A 23,845-nucleotide genomic window follows, 5' to 3' on the forward strand; every position below is an offset into this window, starting at 1 on the left:
TTTATCGAATCTCTTATCATTTTGAAATGAATTTGAAATTTTTTAGCTCTCTACTAATATATTGTGGTGTGCATGTGTTTATGTGCATTTCACAATATCTACAGCACTTTTTCTATTATATACATAATATGATCATTGTTCAGTTCGAACAAAATAACTTCTAAGTGCTTGGCTCCTTACTACATATATGTACACACAATCTTGGTTTGCACAGAGTAACCCATTGAAAAACCAGATTTCATTTCTAAATATGCTTACGTTTGTTCTTCAAAAATATACGTGAAAAATTAAAGTATGTAGAACCATATGTTGCATTGGATAGTACAGGCATTTATCTCGCTGATTTTAGTTCAGTTGACTTCTTCCCTAACAAGCCCTCGAGTGTTTGGTCTAATCAACAAGTTGAGAAAATATTTCAAGGCAAGGTTTGTTCCAAAGAGTACGAGAGTGGCAGAGTATATATACATATGTATCTACCTGTGCACATATATGTACCTGGTAGATAGAAAGCTACAGATCATGCATACAGTTTATTCATTTAACTGAAATGAATGCAATGATTTAAACATCAAGGCTACATGTTCATATATTATATATGTTGAAAGTTTAAATATAGATAGATGTTCAAAATCAGAGTACTGCAGTTTATTACCATCGGAAACAATCAATATCACTTGAAATAATATGTTCGACAAACATAGCACAATGCTATAATAAGAAATACAAAGAGAATTGTCTAGTTATGGTGAAACTGAGATAGAAATTCTTTCCAAAATACTATGTATATGACAAAATAACTTATACATATAGGGTTTAGGGTGTAACAAGTGAAATAATGAACATAACTAAAATCGCACTTTTAATATTGATTTTCATTCCCCTTCAACAGTCTTTGCAAGACCTTGACAAATAAAGATGTAGAGACCATAATAAGGATTAATTGTAATAATCTTCCCAAAACAAAACGATCGTGCTTGAACATTCTAAGTTGGCTGAGATATATCATAACTGGGTTCAGCCTAGGAAATATGATTTTTATGGCAAAAAAACTAAATAAACCTAGACAGCACTTCAAGCTTGAATCTCTGCAAGTGGATCATTTATGAGGATAGATTATGTAAGTATGCGGATAGATGGGGTAAGCTTCATCCCTACTTCAGGCCATAAATTCCCAAAGCTTTTAATCGACTCTACATTCAGGTTACACTAAAAGGAGTGCTAAATAAAGCACAACTTTCGAAACCTCAAATTTCAAGTGTTTTGACCTACTTCCAAATCATTTGCTTTTTAATTTATTGCTTCTCTTTGCACCAAAATCTCCTGCAACACTTAATGTGGCTCATCTTTCTTCTTGACCCGAAACAATGGTGTTGATGCCTTAAGCTTTTCTCTTCTAATAATTCTCTCTTTGGTTCCAGTAATTTCCTCCTTTGATCTGTTTTGATGAGTCCATCCATTCTTGGAGCTACTAGAGTCCCACTTCTTCTCCACTGAATTCAAGATATTCTTTACACCTTTTCGCGCAACATCTTTCTGGGTAGGTGATTCATGTACCATTGTTGCAAGAACTTCACTAATAGCATTACACCCCACATCAAAAACAACCCCGTTGCTTGGGTTATTGACATCTTCTCCATCATGAGAATCTATAGCTTCCTCCAAGTCTTCAACTTTCACATTCTCTGATTCGCTTATACTTGGGTTATTGACATCTTCTCCATCATGAGAATCTATAGCTTCCTCCAAATCTTCAACTTTCACATTTTCTGATTCGCTTATAGATACTGATATCACTTGCCCAACATCAGTTGCAGGATCATCAACATCATAGTCTTTTGAACCATTTTTAGTAGGTGTTTCCTGGCATGCTTTCATAGTTCCAACAACATCATTGTATTTTGAGCTGTTCTCTGTACCATTGACTTTCAGCTTTTCAGACTGTGATCTGGACAAAGATCTCTTAATAGGTTGCTTTGGATTATCTAGGCTATTCTTAGCCTTCCCAGATTTTACATCATTTGGCGTCAGATGTGATCTTTCATTGAACACACCAATAGAAATGCTCCTGCTGGAGTTTGAGAAACCTCCATTTTGACCTTCAGGGGATACACCAGTAGAGGTATGTCTCCTGTTGGAGCTTTCAAAACTCCCATTCATGCCTTCACTGACAGAACTATTCCGTCTACTAAATTTCGGTGACTTGGCCCGGGTGGTAGGAATCTGGAATAATGTGCACCAACACATAATTGTTTCAGCCATAACTAATCATAAAAATGAAAAAAATATTTAGTTTGATTCAAATTCAAAACAGTATTGTAGTACTAGGTACAAAATAACACATCAATGAGCATTAGGCACATTCCAAGATCCATACACGTGAGTACATGGGTTAAATAGTTAATCAAAGATAAGTCTAGTTCCCATGTTGCATCTAGAATTAATCTTAATACAACCGGTTCCTCTCAAGCCTCCATGCATGATTTTGTTTTCGAATTATCTTGATAGAATTGTTAGGCAAATGCTTCCTAATATATCCAGAGAGTAACCAGCTCCTAAATTCTTTTTACAAGATCATGCACCTTTTTGAGCTCTGCTTTTGGGGGTGTTCCCTCATGATAGAATGTAGGCATTGGCGAAGCTTTGAATGTCAAGCTTTTCCTGAGCAATCTTAGTTCTGCTTGTGTTTCCTCCTGTTAAATATTTACCGTAGATGGTTAAAATGTTTAGTAATAACCTGCCAGGATGTGAAAAAATTGCGTTGTTACATGCATATTACCTGTGACTTTGCTTGAATTTGAATTTTCTCCTCTTCTTTAGCATTATGGATCTCCTCCAACTTCATGTAGAACTAATATAGTCAAAAACCATATTAGTTTAAATAAAATAAGATGTTTTTAAATCAGATGCCTTCAATGTGTTACTAAAATCCCACACAATCATGCAGAATTAGTGAGCAATATAATATATCGTAGATGAATATGATACTAAGTAGATAGTAAAGAGGAGGCAGATTTGTATCCAAAGAGAAAACTAAATTATAATATTAGATAAAGGGAAGGCACCTGTTTTCTCTTTTCCGCACGTTCATCGCATTTGAAGTTGAAACCGCAACCCTTTGTCTTTGTGGTTATTGATTTCCTAAACAAAGTTAAGCAATATATGTCCTTTCTGGTTGAAATACTAGGAAAGAAAGAATAGCTCCAAGACCACTGGTTCGGTTTAAGGATACATTGAAGATACAGATTGTATATCATCATCTTGGGTTTTGCTTTTAACACTCACGCAATCGAACGACCTTGTATTTCACATATTGATCCAATATATACACACACACACACACATACATACATATGCTCAGAACACCAGCATAAATGAAAGGTAAAACAAAAATAATAATAGCAAATATATGATTCAAGAAATCAGTGATAAAGACACAAAGCTCACTTTCTGCAGTCATCATTAGAGAACTTGGTGCTCCTGGGTTCTGTCTTAAGGTTGGTCTGTTGCAAATAATCAGTCGCATGTAAACATGTAAGAAGAAGCAAAATTATTTAACATCAAGCACTGTAAGCAAAAGAAAACAAAACGGAAAATAGCCCTGGGTTTTCTCTCATTTCACCAAATGCCTGAACAACTTCAAAAAAGAGAAAGGGGATGTATTTGTCATATAATTGCACAAATAGCACACATAATTGCCAGAAAGACAGGACCAAAAATCAACAAAAACATAAGGGCATTGGGGTAAAAAGTTCAGTATTTCAGAGTTTCCCCAAAAAACAAATACATCACACGTAAACAAAATAGTATGTAACATCTTTACATATCTATAAGCAATAAATAAATAAATAATACTTACATATGCATTCTTTGCTGTAATCCTCCCATGAGCAACATTAAGAAGGCGGGAGTTACGAGAATTTAATGAGGTTTTCTCGGGCATTTCTTTCCCTCCAAATGGCGAGCGCTTATCATTTGCAAGAGAAAAAGGCTGAAATATGGTGGCATTTGTCCGAGTGATGTTGTTACTCAGAGATTTCTGAACCACGCTTTCTGGTTTTCCTTTTCTTGATAGATATGGTGATGCCCCAAGCTTTTCCATAACAACCTAGGTCCCATTTGAAATCCAGAATTAATTCCCTAAGAAAATGCTCATAAGTATTAAAAACAACACTCTCTCTCTCTCTCTCTCTTGTATTAGGACTGTAACCTAGTGAGAAGCCATGCACAACAGAGCCATCAAACTGCTGCGCACACACTCACACACATTGAAATTAGAAACAGGAAAAGGGAATTTGGTGACCTACACTGCGTCAATGTACCAGAAACAGAAGAGAATAATGTCACTTTGGAATGCTCACATATGAGGACATCAAGCATGTTTTTCATGATTTTGTACAAGGTAGTATTACCTTTCAAAAACTTCTTACGAGTATGGAACTATCGATGACAGCACTAGGAATGCCCTTTACTCATTCACTTCATGACCGAAAACAACTCACTTAAGATCCAAAATGTGAAATTAGAAAACAAGCTTACACGGCTACAGAAAGACCTTTGTACTTCATAGATCATGTGGCCCCCATGGACATTAATCCATCATCATCATCATCATCATCTCTCTAGGTCAAGTAAGCCGGCCAGATCATGTTACCTTTTGTTCTTTCTTGCTAACCCCCTTTCTCTAACATTTGTAATCATGATTTGTCTCAAAGGTCATTATCAGCCTCTAGTAGACGTTAATATTTCGTTCTTTGTTTGTTTCGGTCCTCTCTCATTTTTATAGTCATGACTCGTGATTCGACTTACAGGCAGATTTTGCCCAGGAAACATTAATATATCTTTCTTTCTTTCTAGGTTGAATTCAGTCTCCAGAGGAGTTCATATACCTTTCTCTCTTTTAATCTTTTTTTCTCTCACTCTAGCATATTTATAATCATGATTTGTCTTCTAGGCAAAACTTGGCGCTTCTCTCTCACTCTCTAAAATACATATACGCAGACACCTATGCACACACCTTATTCTCGAATTCTTCAATCCGCAAACCATTGTCTTTGGCCTTTGTTAACATGGCCGTCTCATCATCTTTGCATGCTTTTGACTCAACTACATTTAAAGATGACTCGTCATCGTCCACTTGCTTGCTGGTTTCTATAAAACTCTGGCAATCAACCTCTTTAATCTCAGCATCTGTGATCGAATCTTCTGTCGGTGCATCAGAGGAATTTTCTGGACAGTCTCGAGTGCACAGCTCTTTCACGTCCATATATTCTTTGGAGAAATCTAAAAGACTACCTTCATAAGAGTTATCAAGCTGAGGTGTTAAGACATCCATCAGGAAACAAACCACCTGCAAGAGCAACAGAGTTACACAACAAAAGTGCGGGTGAACATTAAACTATCAAAAGTGCAAAGTAAGGTTTTTATGTCATGCAGCGCAGAAATAATTGGATCTGAGAGAGACAAAAAGACAATGAATGATCTACAAAGCCCGATTGTATTGGAACTAACACACGAGATAGTTCTTATATAGGGAAGAAATGGGCTATCTGTACAGAGATTTTCTATGTATATGGCTAACACTAGACTGCATAATCCTATCCTAATGTCTAAATTAAAGCCACAGAACAAACAGAGAATCATGATTGTCTGAGAAGTAACGTATAGCATTATATGCCAAAAGACATTTATCTCCTACTTCCTAGCTGAAGACGCATATTTTTCGACAGCACTGAGCTTACAATCTACTGAGCTGAAAAAGCTTATTTTCTGATAGAAATGGATCTTCCACTGATTCTTCTTCTACAACGTACACAGTAAATGAATGTGGCAAAGTGGAAATTTGGACATGGAATTATAGATCAAAGTTCAAATCTCTACGAAAAAAACAAGAAGAAATTTTCTAGAGAGATCACAGAACCACAAAAACAGAGATATGGAAGGAAAAGCAAAGACAGATGAAACCAGTGAGAGACCATTTCATAATGGAGCAGACACGGTGAATTATAGTTCAAAGCTCTGCAAATGGATAGAGAGAGAAATATGCACATACTCTTGTATTCCTTTGTAGTGAAGCAGCCTTCCCGGTGCTTTTGCTGATTTCTTTTCACATATAAACGATATTCTTTCGACTTTCCTCTGAGATTGAGAGGTTTTCTCATGTAACAACTATGGTTGTTTTTCCTTCACATTTAGACGACGCTCCTTTTTCTCTGAGTAGGAATCTCCACAGTTAGCTGATATTTTGGATTCCTCCACTTGAGTTTCTCTTCTTCTTCTTCGTCTTCTGGTCTGAGCAGAAATCTTCAGAATTTGCCTTCAGTTTTTAAACATACAAAATTGGTAGGGTCTCCTCAGAGGAAGTTCATGAGACGAAAATAGAGGAAATCCACTCGTCGCTGAGAAAATAAAAGACAATAGACTCTCTCTCTCTCTCTCTCTCTCTCTCTCTCTCTCTCTCTCTCTCTCTCTCTCTCTCTCTCTCTCTCCTAAAATATGTATTAAAAAAAGAAGAAGCTCGGAGTTTGTTTCAAAAGCTTTCTGTTTTCAGAGAGGTGATGAGCGGAAATCGGTTTCTGCGCAGATCTGAGCCTGCCCACCCTCGGGATTCCTTTCTCTGTTACTGTGTACGTGTACTGAAGCACGTTTCTGGACAAGAAAACGCCATGGCGGCGAGCTTTCAAAACAAAAAGGAGGAGGAGAAAGAAGAAGCAGAAGAAAAGGGAGGGTTCTTTTGTTGCTGTTGTGGCTATGGCGAAAATTTTGAATGAATGAGAGAGAGAGAGAGAGAGAGAGAGAGAGAGAGACAACAGAGAAGATGCCTGCATTTTTTGAAAATGATGCTCGTGATGGATGGATGATGGATGATGATGTTCATACTCATGGCCATCCTCATGTTCATGGATGGCCATATCCATGGATCACATGCACTTTTGAAAATGATAATTTATAATGATGATGGTGATGGCCATGGTGATGGTGATGGTGATGGTGATGATGATGATGATGATGATGATGATGCTGATGGTGATGATGATGGTGATGATGATGGTGATGGTGATGATGATGATATGATGATAGATTATAATAGATGATGATGTACATATATAAATAGATAGATTATGATGCTACATGATGATGGACATGGTCATGGATGGCATCCAACACATGCACATGGGCCATGGCTACCGTGTTTTGTGTTCTGTTATGCTTCTATAGTCTCGTCTCGTCTCGTCTTTCTGTTCGGCGGAAATATTCATGAGATGTCAATGAGCAAGTTATAGCTCTGCCCAATCCAGCTTCACCCACATTGCCTTATTAAGTTGTGGGTTGCTAGTGCCAAGCTCTTGTGTTTGTGTTGCTCGGATTGTTTTTGTCTTTTGTATGTTAAATACGTGGTGCGTCTGTTTTGTCTCTATGTCAAGTATTTGTTTTGCAACCTCTGATTGTCACTTAAGCTATATTGCTAGTGAATGATGGCACAAGTTTTAACATGGCAAGCATGGATATATGTATGTCTTCATGTTTGCATACAACTTTATAAATTTCGCAATCTCTTATCTCACGATGTCTAGAGTATGAGAAATGGACAACACGGGCTACAAGGACATAAATTTGCAACAATTGCGAGTTAATGAAGGCTAAAGGTCCATTGGTTAGATGGCCTCTATTTGTGAGATAGACCTTAGATTTTGTACTTATACAACAACCTACCCACCCCTTCATTCTTCATTCTTCATTCTTTGTGACATGGATCCTTATTTTCCTCTCCGAATAATGGTGGTCAATCAAGGGTCCCTTGGATAGATGCATTTGGATGGGAATGTCCTTGACATAGCCTATTTGCATGAAGGTTTGGTTGCCCTCTCTATAATCCTTCACATGAAGTGTGATTGTTTCTTTACCATTCGTCTCTCCACATGGAAACCAATGTATGTGGTAGGAGTTCGAGGATGCATGGCCCTCACCTCAACCAGGGGCATAAATGGCTAGGTAGTAAGTTAAACTCTAGCCTTCATTCACTCTTCACATGTTTATTCATTGTTAGCGTTCCCTTAAACGGCAATGTTATGCTTTCACTCTATGTATAAATTGCGTAAAATATGGCATTGTACATGACGATGTCAATGTTGTAAAAACTAACCAAATACTAGTTAGTGCACATGAACTAAACTTTGAAAAATATGGTGGCATTTTTCAGTTAATATTTCACGAAGCTTATTGCCTTGATATTTGAACACATTCCATAAGCTTTACCCCCACACCATATATGACACCATAGTGAACTAAATTGTAGTATTGTTTTCGTGGTGTGATCAAGAATGTATTGTCTTGTTATGTCATACAATTGATTACAATAATGGAGTACTGGAGTTCCCTCAAAAATCATATAGGTTGTGCTAGCAAAGGAACTTGCATTGAAGCATGACATTGCTTTATGTATCCTTAACTGGCATGCATGTAGAAGCTCCCAATATCAAACACTTATAAACAAGTCCACCTTGACTCTATGTTCCATAAAGCAAGTACTTTTGTTCACAATAAGTCAATTGGACGTATTTGGTAAATAGGAAATTAGTGCAACCATCACGTGTAGAAAACTGGGGGCAATAGTTGAACTCTAGAATTGTTGCGTATGGTCCCATTTTTTTATCCAAAATTTGAGCATTTCAATATGAACTTTCAAAATTTTGAACTTGTGGTTTTGAGAATTTCTATAAAGGGAATCCATTTTCATAGAACTAATTGTAGGCACAAACAATTCTTAGGTATTATCTCAAGATTAAAAATAGTATATTAGCATTTTGTCTTATGATTAACATAACAAGCAACACTTCCGTTTTCAACCCTTGGGTTGTGAGAAGGAGATAGAAGTGATTATGAAAGCCTTGTTTTTAGATGCATTTCATCACTCTGCAATGTGCAAATTCTTTAATCATTATTAAATAGAACAATGTTAAATCTCTATTGTGATTAATAAAGTGAAAATGTAATATTTTGGTCCATTGAGTCGTGGAAACTAAACTTATAAAGCCTTGTTAATATGTATGACTATGTTTTAATGTGCATGAGAATGAAAGGAGATAACTTTGTGAATTTATAATCTAGCTATTTGTAGATATAATAGTAATTTAATTGGATTGTGATAACTATAATGTTTTATGTGATATGGAATGACAATGCTTTGAACTCGTGCTAAGACGAAATGCCTTGTTAAATGCGTTCTCCTAATTCCCTACTATTTGAGAATATTCACTGACCTTAAAACTACTTTTCTCAACCAATTGATTAAACCTTGCTCTTGTTGTCCAAAACAATATGATAGTTCCACATACCATGCCAATGTTGATGTTATGATCATCAAGAGGTGGGTTGTAAGTTTGTGTGGTTGAGAGATTGTATTGATTGTAAGATTGAGGGATTGTATTGTATTGTAAATTTCTTCGTGACATCGAACAATCTTGAGACTTGTCCAACTATAAAGTCCTTAGAGTCTGCACATATAATTATTGCATTGTAATGTATAATATATAAGGGGATGGGAGCTCCCCACACATAATCTCAAATAGACAAATGTAAGTCATGGTGATGTTAATTCATTACTTTCCTATCTAGCTTCGTGGTTTTGTCCAACCATTTGTCTCTTTGCTCCGCAACTCTCTTTGATTCCCCTATGTTCCTCATCTCTCTCACCTTGAGCCATTGGGTTGCGTCTAACCTCCTCACTTATCCTGACTTTACGCATTTTATTCCCCTCCTAAGTTTTCATCTATCTAGATCCTCCTAATTGAACTCACTCAACCTCTTCCAACTATCCATTGATTTGTTTATGATCCTTTATTGATCCACCATGTTTGTTCATGCCCTTCCGTTTTGCATGCCCTCCATCATGGTCCTCTATTTTTTTTTCATGAAAATATATTCTTCATTGGTATTAGAATTACAGTGAGTGGCCAAAGGCCTTATACAAAATAGTCTAATATTACATATCACCATAGTCATTATCATCTAATTTATGTTGTAGTTTGACTTATTCTGAAACCTACGTGCAACAATGACTAACAACTCGTTCTATATCAATGCTCCAACCATTTTCTAGTTCGATGTTGTGCCAAAATCCACTAGCTCTTTCTAGGCCAATTCTCCATTTGTCTCGAGCTCATTCTATGTTGATATTCCTTACAAGTTGATGAGCCCTCTCTGGATAGTGATTATGCACCTCAATGTGTTGCATGTGGAACTGGAATATTAGATTTTGTACCAATTGTATATTGTTGAGATTTTCATAAATATCTACTTGAATTCATTGAACCCTTTTAGGAATGGGTTCACTTGCAATAATTGTAATGCTCCTTCATGCTAGGCAATGCCATGATAGGTTTCTCCTTAATGCCCTAAGAGGTGGCACCACTTTTAGAGTAAAATTCAAAGCTTAATGTAGATCATCAATCCACTAAATTGTCTACCCAATCAACATTTCTATAGTTAGGTGGGTGTATCAAAACTTCTACTTCATAAAATATTCCACAATTATGAAAATATTGTTGTTGTTGTTGTGTGTGTGTGTGTGTTGAGCCAAAAGCATGGGGGTCCTAAACAAGAAGTGTATGCAAATTTCATTAGGAAACATTTGAGGACGGTCACATACATAATGAGATGGAGTCTTAAGTCGTGTGCATGTGATTCTAATGTTCTTAGAGCTCAATAATATTTAAGTAGAAAATTCCAATTTCAAATAAACTAGATGATTAAGCGCCCACAATTACCAAATTATAGTATCAAAGGCAATAAGGCAAGAGTGGATTTTACAAAGAAGGCTAGTAATATTATGACCTATAATTACATAAATTTAAGCCACACTTGGTGTTTTGGGACATTTCCCTAATTTATTCTTTTGCACTCTCTTTTGTATCGCCCTTCTATTTCACATTTAGGCTTGTTTAATTACAAATCCTTCATCCTCAAAGGTTAGGATGTCATTTTCAAAACGGTGAATTGATTTGCTAAGATGCCACATTTCCTTTTACTCAATAGTAAGGAAACAACAAATTTGGTTATGTAAGAAGTATTCAAGTGTCATGGTTTTCTAGATAACATTATCCATGATTATGGCTTGCACATCTCAAAATTTGGAAGCATTTGTTCTCAATATACTCACAATCTCTACCAAAGTCTGCTTGAGCTATCAAGACAAAATGTCAATCCAAATGAGTGTATGGATTATATGTCACAATCTTATCTCTTATGTTTCATCATATATCAATAGGGCAATTAGGTATCAAACACAAATCATCCCCCTCATTAAACCGGTTTACGGTTTAGGGTCTATTAATGTTGTTATGATAATCACATTCAATTCTACAATATTCGAAGTGAGATTCCTTGCCATTTGCATGTGTCAGGCCCAAAGTTAGGAACGAGTTTTAAAATGAAGAAGAGAATGAGATCGCGAAAGATATGAGAGAGATAAGAAGAATTTGATAATGTATTAACAATGAGAGCAATGTTTACAAGAATATGCCGAAGACTGGCGTTGAACCATAATGGTTCATCAATAGTCAAATACATGTTTATATAGCATGGTTTGGATACATGCATGCTCGCCACATCATAGGCACGCATGATTGCCACTTGGCATTCATGCAAGCATGCCCCTTGGCAATCATGCGTTAGCCTATGCAAGGTGGCGACATTTCAATAATATTATTATATGTATTTCCTATTGATATAATAGAATTTATTATTTAATATATACAATATGATGTATCCTAATGGATGGGGTTGTATGCCTTCTTTGAGGAGGTCGTGGGTTCAAATCACCATAAAGCTTATTGGGTTTTGTATACACATGACACCATCCCCCTCCTTTGACGACGAGTACTTGGCTTATATGGATATTGGCAATGAAATTCAGCCACCAAGTCAGAGGCATTATCAAGGTTCTCAGTTGGCTCCCAAGTACGATCATTTGGTGTATATCCTAACCAATCCACGAGATATTATACACATGACACCATCCTCCTCCTTTGACGACGAGTACTTGGCTTATATGGATATTGGCAATGAAATTCAGCCACCAAGTCAGAGGCATTATCAAGGTTCTTAGTTGGCTCCCAAGTACGATCATTTGGTGTATATCCTAACCAATCCACGAGATATTATCTTGGAGTCCAAAATAGCTTTGACTTCAAATTCTGGGCCATCAACAAGTTGAACTGGAGGTGGGGGTAGAACAACCCGATTTGGAATGGAACTACCAATGTAGGGTTCCAACAATGAGACATGAAATGCCGGATGTAGATGCATCTATGGAGGTACATCAAGGCGGAATGCAACATCATTAATCTGATTGGAGATAATAAATGGACCAAGTCGTTGATAATCCAGCTTGTCACAAGGTTTAGTAGTCTTCACATTACGTCGTATTAACCATACACGATCCCCAATTCGAAACTTCGGTTCCTTTGGTGAAGAGTCAAGACGGTGACGATCTGCGGTTTTTTTGTGTGTGGCTTGAGCAGTTTGCAAATGTTGAGAAAGTGCAACATGCACATCTTGGAGTTGACGCAGACGATCTTCAACAACATGATTTTTCGAGATTTCTGGATGTTCCATCATTGTCCAACAAGGATGATATCCTATCTTTGCAAAAAACGGAATATACCATGTTGAGGAATGAACTAAATTATTGTATGCAAACTCTACAAAGTGCAAAAAATCCACCCAATCATCCTGTTGGTAATTGATGAAACACCGAAGATATTGCTCTAATGTTTGACTCGTCTGCTCGGTTTGACCGTCACTTTGTGGATGATAGCTTGACGAAAGTTTATAGGAAATTTTGAGCATCTCAAGCAAGTGTTTCTAGAATTTTGAGATGAATTGTGGGCCACGATCACTAATGATGTCATTCGGAAGACCGTGAAGCCGAAATACTTCTTTCATAACGATGTCTACAGTTTCTTTACTGTTGATGGTTTTCGTGCATGGAAGAAAATGCGCCATCTTTGTGAATCAATCTACTATAGTGAGAATAGCATCAAAACTCTTCGAAATTGGAATATTTGTAATAAAAACCATCGAGATGGATTTCCATGGACCAATAGGAATTGGCAATGGTTGTAACAACCCATATGGTCGATGTCGTGGAATCTTTGACCGACAACACACATCACAACTACGAACATAATCTTCAATAAACTCTCGAAGGTGAGGCCACCAATAGTTTCGAGAAACTAGCTCCAAAGTTTTGTGGATTCCAAAGTGCCCGGCCATTGGGTTGTCGTGACAATATTGCATTACTTGAAGTCGAGACGAACCATTTGGGACATACAAAAGAGTGTTGCGAAAAAGTAAACCATTATCCCATTTAAACTGGTTATAATCTTTACGAGGATTCATGGAGCTTGAAGAAGAAGCGCGATCTGAAATTATATGATTCAATACATCTTGAGAAAATTCATCAGAAATGATAGTTGTTTGGATTGCATCAAGAAGATTTGAATCTTCAAATGCTTGAGAGACATTAATAGTTAATAGTCGTAACCGATTAGGCCCCAAGACGATTTGTTTTTGTTGATCAAATGTGGGCTCTCCTGGTTGTGGAGCCAAATAAGATCGTCGTGAGAGAGCATCTGCCTTTCCTTGTTGTACTCCTGGGTGATATGTGATGACGAAGTCAAAACGCGTTAGAAACTGTGCCCAACGAGCTTGGCGACGACTCAAGACTCTAGCACTTTGAAAGTATGTGAGGTTTTTATGATCATTGTAAACAATGATTTGGTGGGGAGAACCTTCTAAGAAATGTATCCAATGTTCAAATAAGTCTATAATGGCTAGAAGCTCTTTGTCATGAATCTCGTAATTGATCTCTGCAGCTTCGAATTTGCGTGAATGGAAAGCAATTGGATGTAGCTTCCCATCATCTCCTATCTGTGACAAGATACTTCCTAGTGCAAAATCAAACACATCCGTCTCGATGATAAACGGTTTTTCTAGGTCAGCATGAAGTAGAATTGGAGCAGAAGTGAATGCGCTCTTTAGGCTTTCAAAAGCTTTGGTTGCACTAGAACTCCATGTGAATGACTTGTTCTTTCGTGTAAGCTCTATGAGAGGCATCACAATGTTTGAATAATTCTTGATAAATTTGCGGTAAAAATTCGCAAATCCTAAGAAACATTGAACATCACGCACTGAACGAGGTGGTTGCTAGTTTAGAATTGTCTGAACCTTAGACGGATCCATAGATATACCTTGTTGTGAAACCATATACCCCAGAAACTCCACGTGGTTTTGATCAAAGCTACATTTCTCAACTTTGGCATAGAGCCCATATTCTCGTAATTGTTGGAAGACTTGGCGGACATGTATGGCATGCTCTTCTTGAGTTTTCGAGTAGATCAAGATGTCATCAAGATATACTATGGTGAATGAATCCAAAAAATCGCGGAAAATATCATTCGCCATGTGTTGAAAAACTGCGGGCGCATTCGTGAGAACAAAAGGCATAACTGTGTACTCGAAATGTCCGTATCGAGTACAAAATGTTGTCTTCCATTCATCTCCTGGACGTATCCGAACAAGGTTATATGCACCTCGAAGATCTAGCTTCGTGAAAACTTTCGCTCCACTAAGACGCTCTAGTAAACTCGAAATCAAGGGTAGAACATATCTATTTCGAACTGTGATTTTGTTTAGACCTCGATAGTCCATGACCAGTCGTAGAGATCCATCTTTCTTCTTGACAAAGAAGATGGGTGCACCAACAGGGCTTTTAGAATGTCGAATGAATCCATTTTCTAAGTGCTCGTCTATATGCTCTCGAAGGGCCTTGAGTTCGGAAGGTGATAGATTATATATTGGGCCCCATGGTGGCTCTTTCCCAGGTTGTAGATCGATAGGAGAATCATAAGGCCGATGGTTTGGGAGAGAACTATCTTTAGCTTTGTTGAAGATGTCTTCAAAATCCAAGTACTTGGTAGGGAGGGGAGTACTTGCCCCTTGTGAGCTAGAGGATGGGTTTGCTATTACTGCAAAGACAAACATTTCATTTGTTTGCCCGTCTTCTCGTAATTTTTGTAGAGAGATGGGCGAGATTTGGTGAGGCTTTGAATCTTGGTTGGTAGTAACAAGGTAGTTGGATTCAGGTTTCTGTTGGAAATCATTGATTGTTCGATTTCTCCAGTCAATTTTAGGATTGTGGAGTTCAAACCAAGGATAACCGAATGCTCAAGGCTACTAATTGTATTGAAGGAAATCATACAAACAAAGCTACCAAGAACTACTCGAATTGGCTCAAATTCTTCAACTATATTCCCGGATGAAATAGGGCGACCATCAATGACTACAACAGATGCATGGCAAGGGAGGTTTTTCAATATGATTTTCTCGGATAAAGCAAATACTTTGTCCATAAAACAAGAGTTGGCTCCTAAATCTAAGAGAGCAGAGGCAAGAACTCGACGACACCTAGAAGTGCTAAGCTCAACTTGTGCTAAAAAAACTTTGCTAATGTGATTCGATAAAATGGAACCACTACTTGGGATTGACTTTACATATTCAGGATTGTCCAACCAAATGGCTCTGATTTTGGTTGGACTTAATCGTTTAATATTTCATAAAGTTGACTCGAGACTTCAAAACTATTGGACTGCCCATGACATGTGGGACTACTAGGGCTAGACGATCTAACTAGAGAATTAAAATGAAGATTCTCACTAATACTTACTTGATTTACTTGTCGTTTTGGCCTATGTGGGCATGTGATCGCGATGTGTCCTGGACCACCACAATACAAACATAGACGGTTTGCTCGACGTCTTTGCTTCTCAACTTCAGATAAAGGCCCTCGACGACATGTTATATCGATCTCCATTGGACTTGGACCACCTGATGGAATCATGTGTGAAGTTTGGGTAGTGCTCGTAGGTGTCGAGGCTACTACCGAAGCATATGTTCAATCTGTTCTTGGTCGTGACATTAATTGACGCTCCGAACGTCGCTCGAATAAGCAGTTGTCACATCGCACTGCACGACTTATCGCTTCTGTAAGTGATCTTGGATCTTCATGAAAAGTTAATAGCAAATCCTTTACATCATTTCTTAGTCCATAGCGAAATTGATCCATTAAGATTTCTTCATCCCACGGAATATCACAAGCTAGGAGGCGGAAATCTGTGCCATAGGCAGAGGCAAGACGGTCCCCTTGACGAAGTCTTCAAATCTTGTTAATCGATGTTCTAACACAATCAGTGTCTCCAAAGTTTGCTGGAAATTCCCTAATAAAACCTTCGAAGTCTTGGAGAAGAGGAGACTTCTTTTCTAGAAGTGGTGCAAACCACGCTAATGCAGTTCCTGTTAAGAGGGTCCTAACTAGTCCAACTTGAGCTGCATCAGTCGGATACCTATTAGGGTGCATATGAATTACTAGACATACTTGGTTTAGAAACCCCTTGAAACTGTGATTGATTACCATCGAACTTCCCAGGCAAACAAATCTTCGGTTCTTTGGGAGAGGTTTGTTGCATTGAAGCTTGTTGATGAAGAGACCGCAATGTTGTTTCGAGTTGCAATACACGTGTCGATAACTCATCATATTGTTGTGCCTTTTCTATGCTTACTTGTTGCAAATCTCCAAGCAATCGTTGATTCTCTTGTTCTAACGCCACAAACTTATTTGCGAGATGCTCTAGTTCAGAGACGACTCGAACATACTCTTGCTTGCTAACTGACTCCATGGAGAGGATAACGTTTGGCAAGATTTTCAAGGAGAAGGAAGGAAGGAGGAGAGAGTGAAAGAGACACAGAAAGAGAGGGAGAGGGAGAGAGAGAGAGAGAGAGCAAGGAAGAAAGAGAGAAGGTAGGAAAATTCTGGTTCATACTATTAGGCCCAAAGTTAGGAACGAGTTTTAAAATGAAGAAGAGAATGAGAAGCGAAAGATATGAGAGAGATAAGAAGAATTTGATAATGTATTAACAACGAGAGCAATGTTTACAAGAATATGCCGAAGACTAGCGTTGAACCATAACGGTTCATCAATAGTCAAATACATGTTTATATAGCATGGTTTGGATACATGCATGCTCGCCACCTCATAGGCACGCATGATCGCCACTTGGCATTCATGCAAGCATGCCCCTTGGCAATCATGCGTTAGCCTATGCAAGGTGGCGACATTTCAATAATATTATTATATGTATTTCTTATTGATATAATAGAATTTATTATTTAATATATACAATATGATGTATCCTAATGGATGGGGTTGTATGTCTTCTTTGAGGAGGTCATGGGTTTGAATCACCATAAAGCTTATTGGGTTTTGTATACACATGACAACATGGTGACCAACCTCACATAAGTTCATTACATATCATCGTTGCCTCGATTCCTCACTGGAGACATCAAACTTTTGGGAATACCATAAGGCCATGTGACAATTAGATTATCACCCTTTTAAACCATTCGTTATCTCTTCCCAAATGAGATATACCAAGTGTGACAAGTTAGATTATCAACCTCTTGGACCTTGGTCCCTTTTGGTTTAGATATCCCTTCACATATGTGTCTCAACCTAGTGTTCCATGCTTCCATTAATATGATCATTATGCTTCCATCTCCACGTTGTACTATTATGAAGTTTTCACTCTTAAGACTGAAACACTAGAATCTTAACCATTTTTAAACAATGTTTTAGATTTCCAAGTACTTAGGTAATAAGAACCTCTTAGTTAGACAACACCCCAACTCCACTGAGCAACTCCATCGAACGAATAACACTAGAGGAAAAATGTGATTAAGAATGGATATGGAAGCGTAGCATTCCAAAAGGTCTCAATCTAGTCTCTTTCATTAATAAAAATATCATATTCTATGTCGTACATAAATGGCAATTTGTTTTTCCTTTTCCTTCTATAAATTATGTAGTAAACACAAAAACGAAGTATACCTCTGATTGAAAGATAATGGGGAACTAGCTAACCATAGTTTGAAGGCTCACTTAACCATGCCAACCTATTCATGGGTAACATTTGTCTATGTGGTGAAGCAATCAATTATCACATATATAATTTGTAGCACAGAGAGTAGGTACACCCCATTCATGTTATGGTACCACTTTAGTTTGATGTGTCATGGATGCTTTGAGTGAAGGGAAACGCGTTACACATATGACTTGGTACATACTGCCCACCCCTTTACTCTTCCACTCTGAATAAAATAGAAAATCGACACAGGAAAAATGTGTCCATCTTCCACTGAAAGTGTCTTTTTTGTTTATTTTTCCTATGCTAAAAATGGCAGCACCAAAGGTTGCTTCTCCTCTTTGTTCATTCATAATTTTTTGTTAGACGAGTTTTCTCCACACAGTGTATTACACATAACATTCACATGTCACAATAATGGGTTAAAGTCTTCAACGGTGACAAAATTCAATAGACAGACCACCCAAGTTAAGAATTAAGTGGGATGAGATTGCCAAGGCCCATACCTTAACAAAATGAAGTGTCGAATGCCTCCTGCATGTATCAAATGTTTGAGAATAGGCCCCAATCCCTTTTCGCAGTGGCAACTGTTTGATGGTTAATGCATAGTTGCAACGCTAAATCCGTTCTACTAGGGATAGGACAAAGTTTGTCACCAAATCTGAAGTAGGAACACACACACTATCGGTAGAGAATCTATCTGTCTATCTCTCTCTGTCTGACACACACACACACAAGACATGCCTCCTGTCCCCTAGACCCTCGTATTCGGAAGAAGCCTACGGGTTCATTGTATTCGAACTGCCGTGGACATCATTAATCTATGTAATATGTATGTATGTATATATGTGTATATCTGTCTCTATATCTATCTCTATCTCTATCGAAAGATTATATCTACATAATATGTATGTACATATCTATCTCTATATCTAGTTAATACCCCTTCCTCCCTCTTTCACTATAATCCCTTCTGCCTCCTCTGTTTCTGTCTGTCTGTCTCCCTCTCTCTCTACAACATGGCATGCATGCAAAAGGCGGTGGTTTAATCAGAGAAGCATGAGGACGCAGTCAAAGGCCCCCTTTTTCCCCCTTAATTGCCCCTTCCATTTCCCTCACCCCTTTTTCTCTCCACCATAGCCGACCTTCCTTCACCGTCTTGTCAAGGCTATAGATTAGATAGATCTCCCTAATCCTCCCTTCCCTCTTCTTACCTTCCTTATCATCTCCATCTTCTTTCTTGCAGATTCTTCCATTTGGATTGACGGGTTAGGGTTTGGATTTGGATTTTGGTCTATGGCTCGAGAAGGCGTGAACCGAGATCATCAAGAATCTGAAGCTAGATGCCAACAATCTTCTACAGCAGAAGGTCCTGTGGTCTATGCAGATCTCAATGTCATTTGCACGCCCTCGGAGAAGAATAAGAGCATGAATGGGAAGATGATGAAGATGAAGAATGATTTCTCATCTTCTTCGGATGAAGAGAAGAGGGTGAAGAATCTGGGGAGTGATGATACCGCCGGTCTTCCATCATCTTTAATCTTTGGCTCCTCACAGGAGTTTCTTAGAAGATCAGAATGTTTGTCTACTTCCCTAGACATCTCGGCCTGCAGTTCACATGGCATCACAGTTCCATCCTTCGAGGTTAGCTTTTGTGGGAAGCCTTCATCTGATAACAACATGTTTGGGCCCCTGCCGCAAGAGCCAGATGTCAGGGCGGACATTCTGTGCTCTGAATGTTCAGAAACCTCAGGTACCACAGCTTCTAGTTCTGGTTTGAGTTATTATGACGGGGATTCCTCATCCTTTGATGACATTGCCCATGTGCCACAAGCACATGATGCATGTAGCGCTCCGGATCCCTTCAATACAGTGTCTCAAGGGCATAGTCTTACAAATTCATCGTCCGAGTTGAAGGCTTCTTCTGATACTGGCTTTTTGCCACAAAAGCCTGATGTTCGATCGGGCATCCCCCCACAAAAGCCTGGCCCTGCTCGCTGCCTTTGTTGTCGAAAGAAGCTCGGCCTCCTCGGGTTCAAGTGCAGATGTGGTGATCTCTTTTGCGCTTTGCATCGCTACTCGGATAAGCATAATTGTAGATTCGATTATAGAACGGCAGCCAAAGAAGCCATAGCTAAGGCAAATCCGGTGGTGAAAGCACCCAAGATTTGGAAACTTTGATGAATCTCAGCGTTTCTAGGAGGTGTGGAAAATTATAGTGGTGAAAGCAGCAGCTAAGGTTTTTTTTTTTTGATGGGGGAGGAGGAGAAGAAGTATCATTGAGGATCATTGTAAGGTGTGTTTTATATGGCAAAATCAATTGGTGACAGCTCTAGAGATTCTGAGGTTGTTGGATGAGAATGGTCATGCTAGGGTGGGTTCATATTCTCGTAATTGGAACACAATAGGTTTCGAGAATGAACCAGGCTCGAGGAAGAACTGCTTGGGTACACAATCTAGAGAACAGGATAATGTTAAGAGAGTACTCATCTACATGTTTTATATATGTAATAGATGCACAATCTAGAGATGGGGATAATGTTAAGAGTACTCAACTCTACATGTTTTATCTATGTAATAGACAAATCTTTTTGTCAAATGTTCAACTGTGGTGCTTCCAAATTTGTCTTGATATTTTGTATTCTTTAACAAATTATATGATGTTATATTTGAACTGATTCCTTAGGTCTGACATAATGGTTGATTAATACATGGTGATGCTTAATGTTTTAACATAGTTTGTGTGCTTTAGTTACATGGTAGATGTTTGTGTGTCACATAATTAATCATGTTCAAATTGTGAATTTCAGATACAATTATTGGTGAATGGAGATTGTGCAGAGATTGTTGGCAATGGTATGGTATGGTCTTTTTAATATGTGGGTTGAGTATGGGGAGCGTAAACCTAGAGCGTTTAACCTGGAGATCTATGCCAGTCTTCTTGTAGACAATATAAGCCAAGAGAAGACGGTTAATTTCATTTGATTGAGTGCCATCGTTTAACCGTCATCATTTGTTATGTTTGTTTGTTTGGATTTAGCAGGTATTAATTCCATGATTTTGTAATCATTCTTTCTTAAAATGATTCTTCTTTCCCTCTCATAAAAGCTATTTTGCATCTTTACTTGATGTTAACTTTTTTCTCGACTATTTTTGTCTTGACAAAAGCTGTTATTCTTGACAAGCTTATGGTGGTCACAAAAGTTGTTATTCATTAAAATGCAAGATAACATGATGGATGATTGGCTTAGGGCATAGAAAGATCATTGGCAATAGTGGCAATCTACGTGGGAAAGGTTGGGACAATATATTTGAGAACTTAGATCGATTGTAAGAACTTCTTTGTATGTATGCCATTGCATTAGCAATTAGACTTGTATAACCATTGTTTGTGGTTCATGGAATCGATTCCATGACGACTCTATTCTGTTCAAGCTTGACATTCCTAGATTCCATGAAGACTCTATTCAGTTCAAGCTTGACATTCCTAGAGTAGGACATATCTCTAGAATTCATGAGTTTATTGCCACAGTAATAGCACCAGGAGCAATGATGTGCAAAGATATTAATGAATAAAAACTTCCATTTGATATATATCACAATTAGGTTTGGTAAGGGAATTAGCAAGGGTGGGATGTGTAGAAAGGAGTGATTTTATAAATGATGAAAATTGGGTTGAACGTTGTCTATAAGCTAAATGTAAGGAAGCAAATTGTAAAAGATTGGGGGAATGAACGGCAATATGAAGTAGATGTTACGTGCGTATTATTATACAATGTGATGCATTGCTTTTACTTATGGAATGGTGTATCACATAGTGTTGTATATGTAATTATCTTGTTCATTGTGCCAATTCAACTGATTGTTCAAACATAGATTCTTGGAATATTAGATTTGTCAATGTTGAAGTTTTTTACTTTATAGCGATACATCATTTTAGTGGAACACGGAACAAGAAAAGAGGACACCTCGATTTGCTCCTATTCAATAAAGGAAAAAGAATGCTACTAAAAACCATGGAAAAACTTGTCCACGTTTTTCTAAGAGAGATTGTATTCTTTTATTTGGCTTCTTCGTTGATAATTAAAACCCACGGAGTAACCAAAGGTTCATGACTAGTCGTCAAGTCTAAAAGTTGTAGCTATTGAAACCAAACTTTTGCATGACTCCAACGATATAACCACAATACTAACAAAAGATTAATAAAAAACACTATATTAGGACCATCATTTAGCTAAATTAGGAGAACATATATATTATAAGCAAGACACCACCTCAAGTTATTCCAAGCAAAAAGTTTCCTAGTACTTGTACAAAGTTATTGTAAGCTATAAAAGGTTGGTTGGGCTTCATCCTAAGAATATTAGCTTTGCAATACAACTTCGAGCAACCCAATGGAACTTAGAAAGAAGCCAACACAACTATAGAAAAATCCAATTACTTTCAATATTTTGTTATCATGCGATGTAGAGTAACTTACAAAACCACGATTTTCAAAACAATGGGAAACCCTTGTAGAGAAACCTTTAGAAAGCAATGTATGGTACCGTACAAGAACAATTCTTCACACAAGGCATGAGAGAGATTAATACAGAGGAAGGTTAATCAACTGTAGAAAGCATTACATTGTGCACATTATGGAATCATTTTAAAACACTACATAACTATTCAAACATAAAGAAACAAATATGACTTCCTATGTTTGCACAATCCAATGAGCATGAACATCATTACCTAATAACACTACCTAATGGTGTTTTGTTGAATGACACTATCCTACATGTGGGCCCAAAAAGCATAACAAAACTCCCATGGTGAAATATACACTTTGCATTAACAATAAATGTCCTCGAAAGTGAGGTTTGTGAATAAGGTTCCAAGAAAAGAACAAAAGATTCACCAGAGAGTTAATTGTGAACATTCAATCTAAAAAGTAGTGCCATTTTTGTGGGATTCACCTAGTTCAACTTATAGGAGGATTGTGGCAAGCCATACTTCCATGACGTACAATGTGACCTTACAAAAGAACGTCAAACCATGCATATTGTTGTCATAAGGAGCTAGTAAAGAAAGCAAGCAAACCAACCAAGAAGCATATAATGGTTGCACCTTTCCTTCACATAATTCTTTAAAACACATTGTCTATATCAACAAAATGCTAGACGCCATAGTGCAACCGCGAAGTTTGGCAATGCCCCTTCGGCTTGGGGGAGCTTTGCTCCTCGTTGATGAAGGAAGAAATCGACTTGTAGTATGTAGTGGAGCACTCTCAAACAATATGTAATAATAGGATTGAAACAATGCATATTTAGTCAGTGCTTCATCAACATTCTCATCCAATGGTTCCCAATAACAACATGCTTTCATTCATTGTATGAGTCAATTTTCATTCATTTTCTTCACCTCCACCAATGCACACCCTATGATGCAAGGTTGTTTGATGACATTTTGGTTATAACTTATGTGTGTATACACAAACACGCACGTGGGTAAGAGTTCGTGAAGCACTAAAATGGACCCCAAGAAATCCTTTTGCACATGGAAACTAAGAGCAACTATCATACATGCCTGCCCCCTCCTACTTAGAGACTCGAGTGTTTCGTGTGATCAAGATGAAGTCCAACGATTCAAGAACTTCGGGATTGTTGTTTCGTGCTATCAAGATGAGTGCACAATTCAAGAACTTCACATTCTATATTGTTTGATTTAGTTTGGCTTTATATTCATCTAAGAGCTTTCTAGTACATAAACAACCAAAAGCACACATAGTGGTGTTCAACAATGGATAGGAATCAATTCTAACAAATGCAAATGCTTTGTACTTGGGCACATGTTTCGATTAGTATGTAATCTAGCTTGCATATTG

General features: G+C 37.7%; 2 protein-coding genes across 5 annotated transcripts; one reads left to right on the plus strand and one right to left on the minus strand.

The window, feature by feature from the left end:
• Nucleotides 1-842: 842 nt before the first annotated feature.
• Nucleotides 843-6,257, minus strand: LOC147867977 (uncharacterized). 4 transcript variants are annotated; one of them, XM_087315900.1, is made up of 9 exons: nt 6,050-6,256; nt 5,015-5,347; nt 3,857-4,105; nt 3,445-3,500; nt 3,230-3,295; nt 3,063-3,138; nt 2,777-2,848; nt 2,580-2,690; nt 843-2,220 (listed from the first exon to the last, which is right to left on the minus strand). In XM_087315900.1, exons 2-9 carry the CDS (start codon nt 5,330-5,332, stop codon nt 1,330-1,332), a joined length of 1,839 nt encoding a protein of 612 aa, XP_087172026.1. In that variant the 5' UTR covers nt 5,333-5,347; nt 6,050-6,256; the 3' UTR covers nt 843-1,329. The 4 variants fall into 4 exon arrangements, with proteins under 4 accessions (XP_087172026.1, XP_087172028.1, XP_087172027.1 ...); XM_087315902.1 differs by lacking the exon at nt 3,857-4,105 and having other exon boundaries at nt 6,050-6,257; XM_087315901.1 differs by lacking the exon at nt 3,230-3,295 and having other exon boundaries at nt 6,050-6,257.
• Nucleotides 6,258-19,098: 12,841 nt separating this feature from the next.
• On the plus strand, nt 19,099-20,611 carry LOC147867978 (uncharacterized). The gene has a single exon (XM_087315904.1). The coding sequence runs from the start codon at nt 19,276-19,278 to the stop codon at nt 20,158-20,160; it is 885 nt and encodes a 294-aa protein (XP_087172030.1). The 5' UTR covers nt 19,099-19,275; the 3' UTR covers nt 20,161-20,611.
• The last annotated feature ends 3,234 nt before the right edge of the window (nt 20,612-23,845 follow it).

This window comes from Azolla caroliniana, unplaced genomic scaffold (genome assembly GCF_043228905.1).
Source record: "Azolla caroliniana isolate FFs.n. ecotype wild unplaced genomic scaffold, voAzoCaro1.0.p SCAF_2, whole genome shotgun sequence".
Lineage (NCBI taxonomy): Eukaryota > Viridiplantae > Streptophyta > Polypodiopsida > Salviniales > Salviniaceae > Azolla > Azolla caroliniana.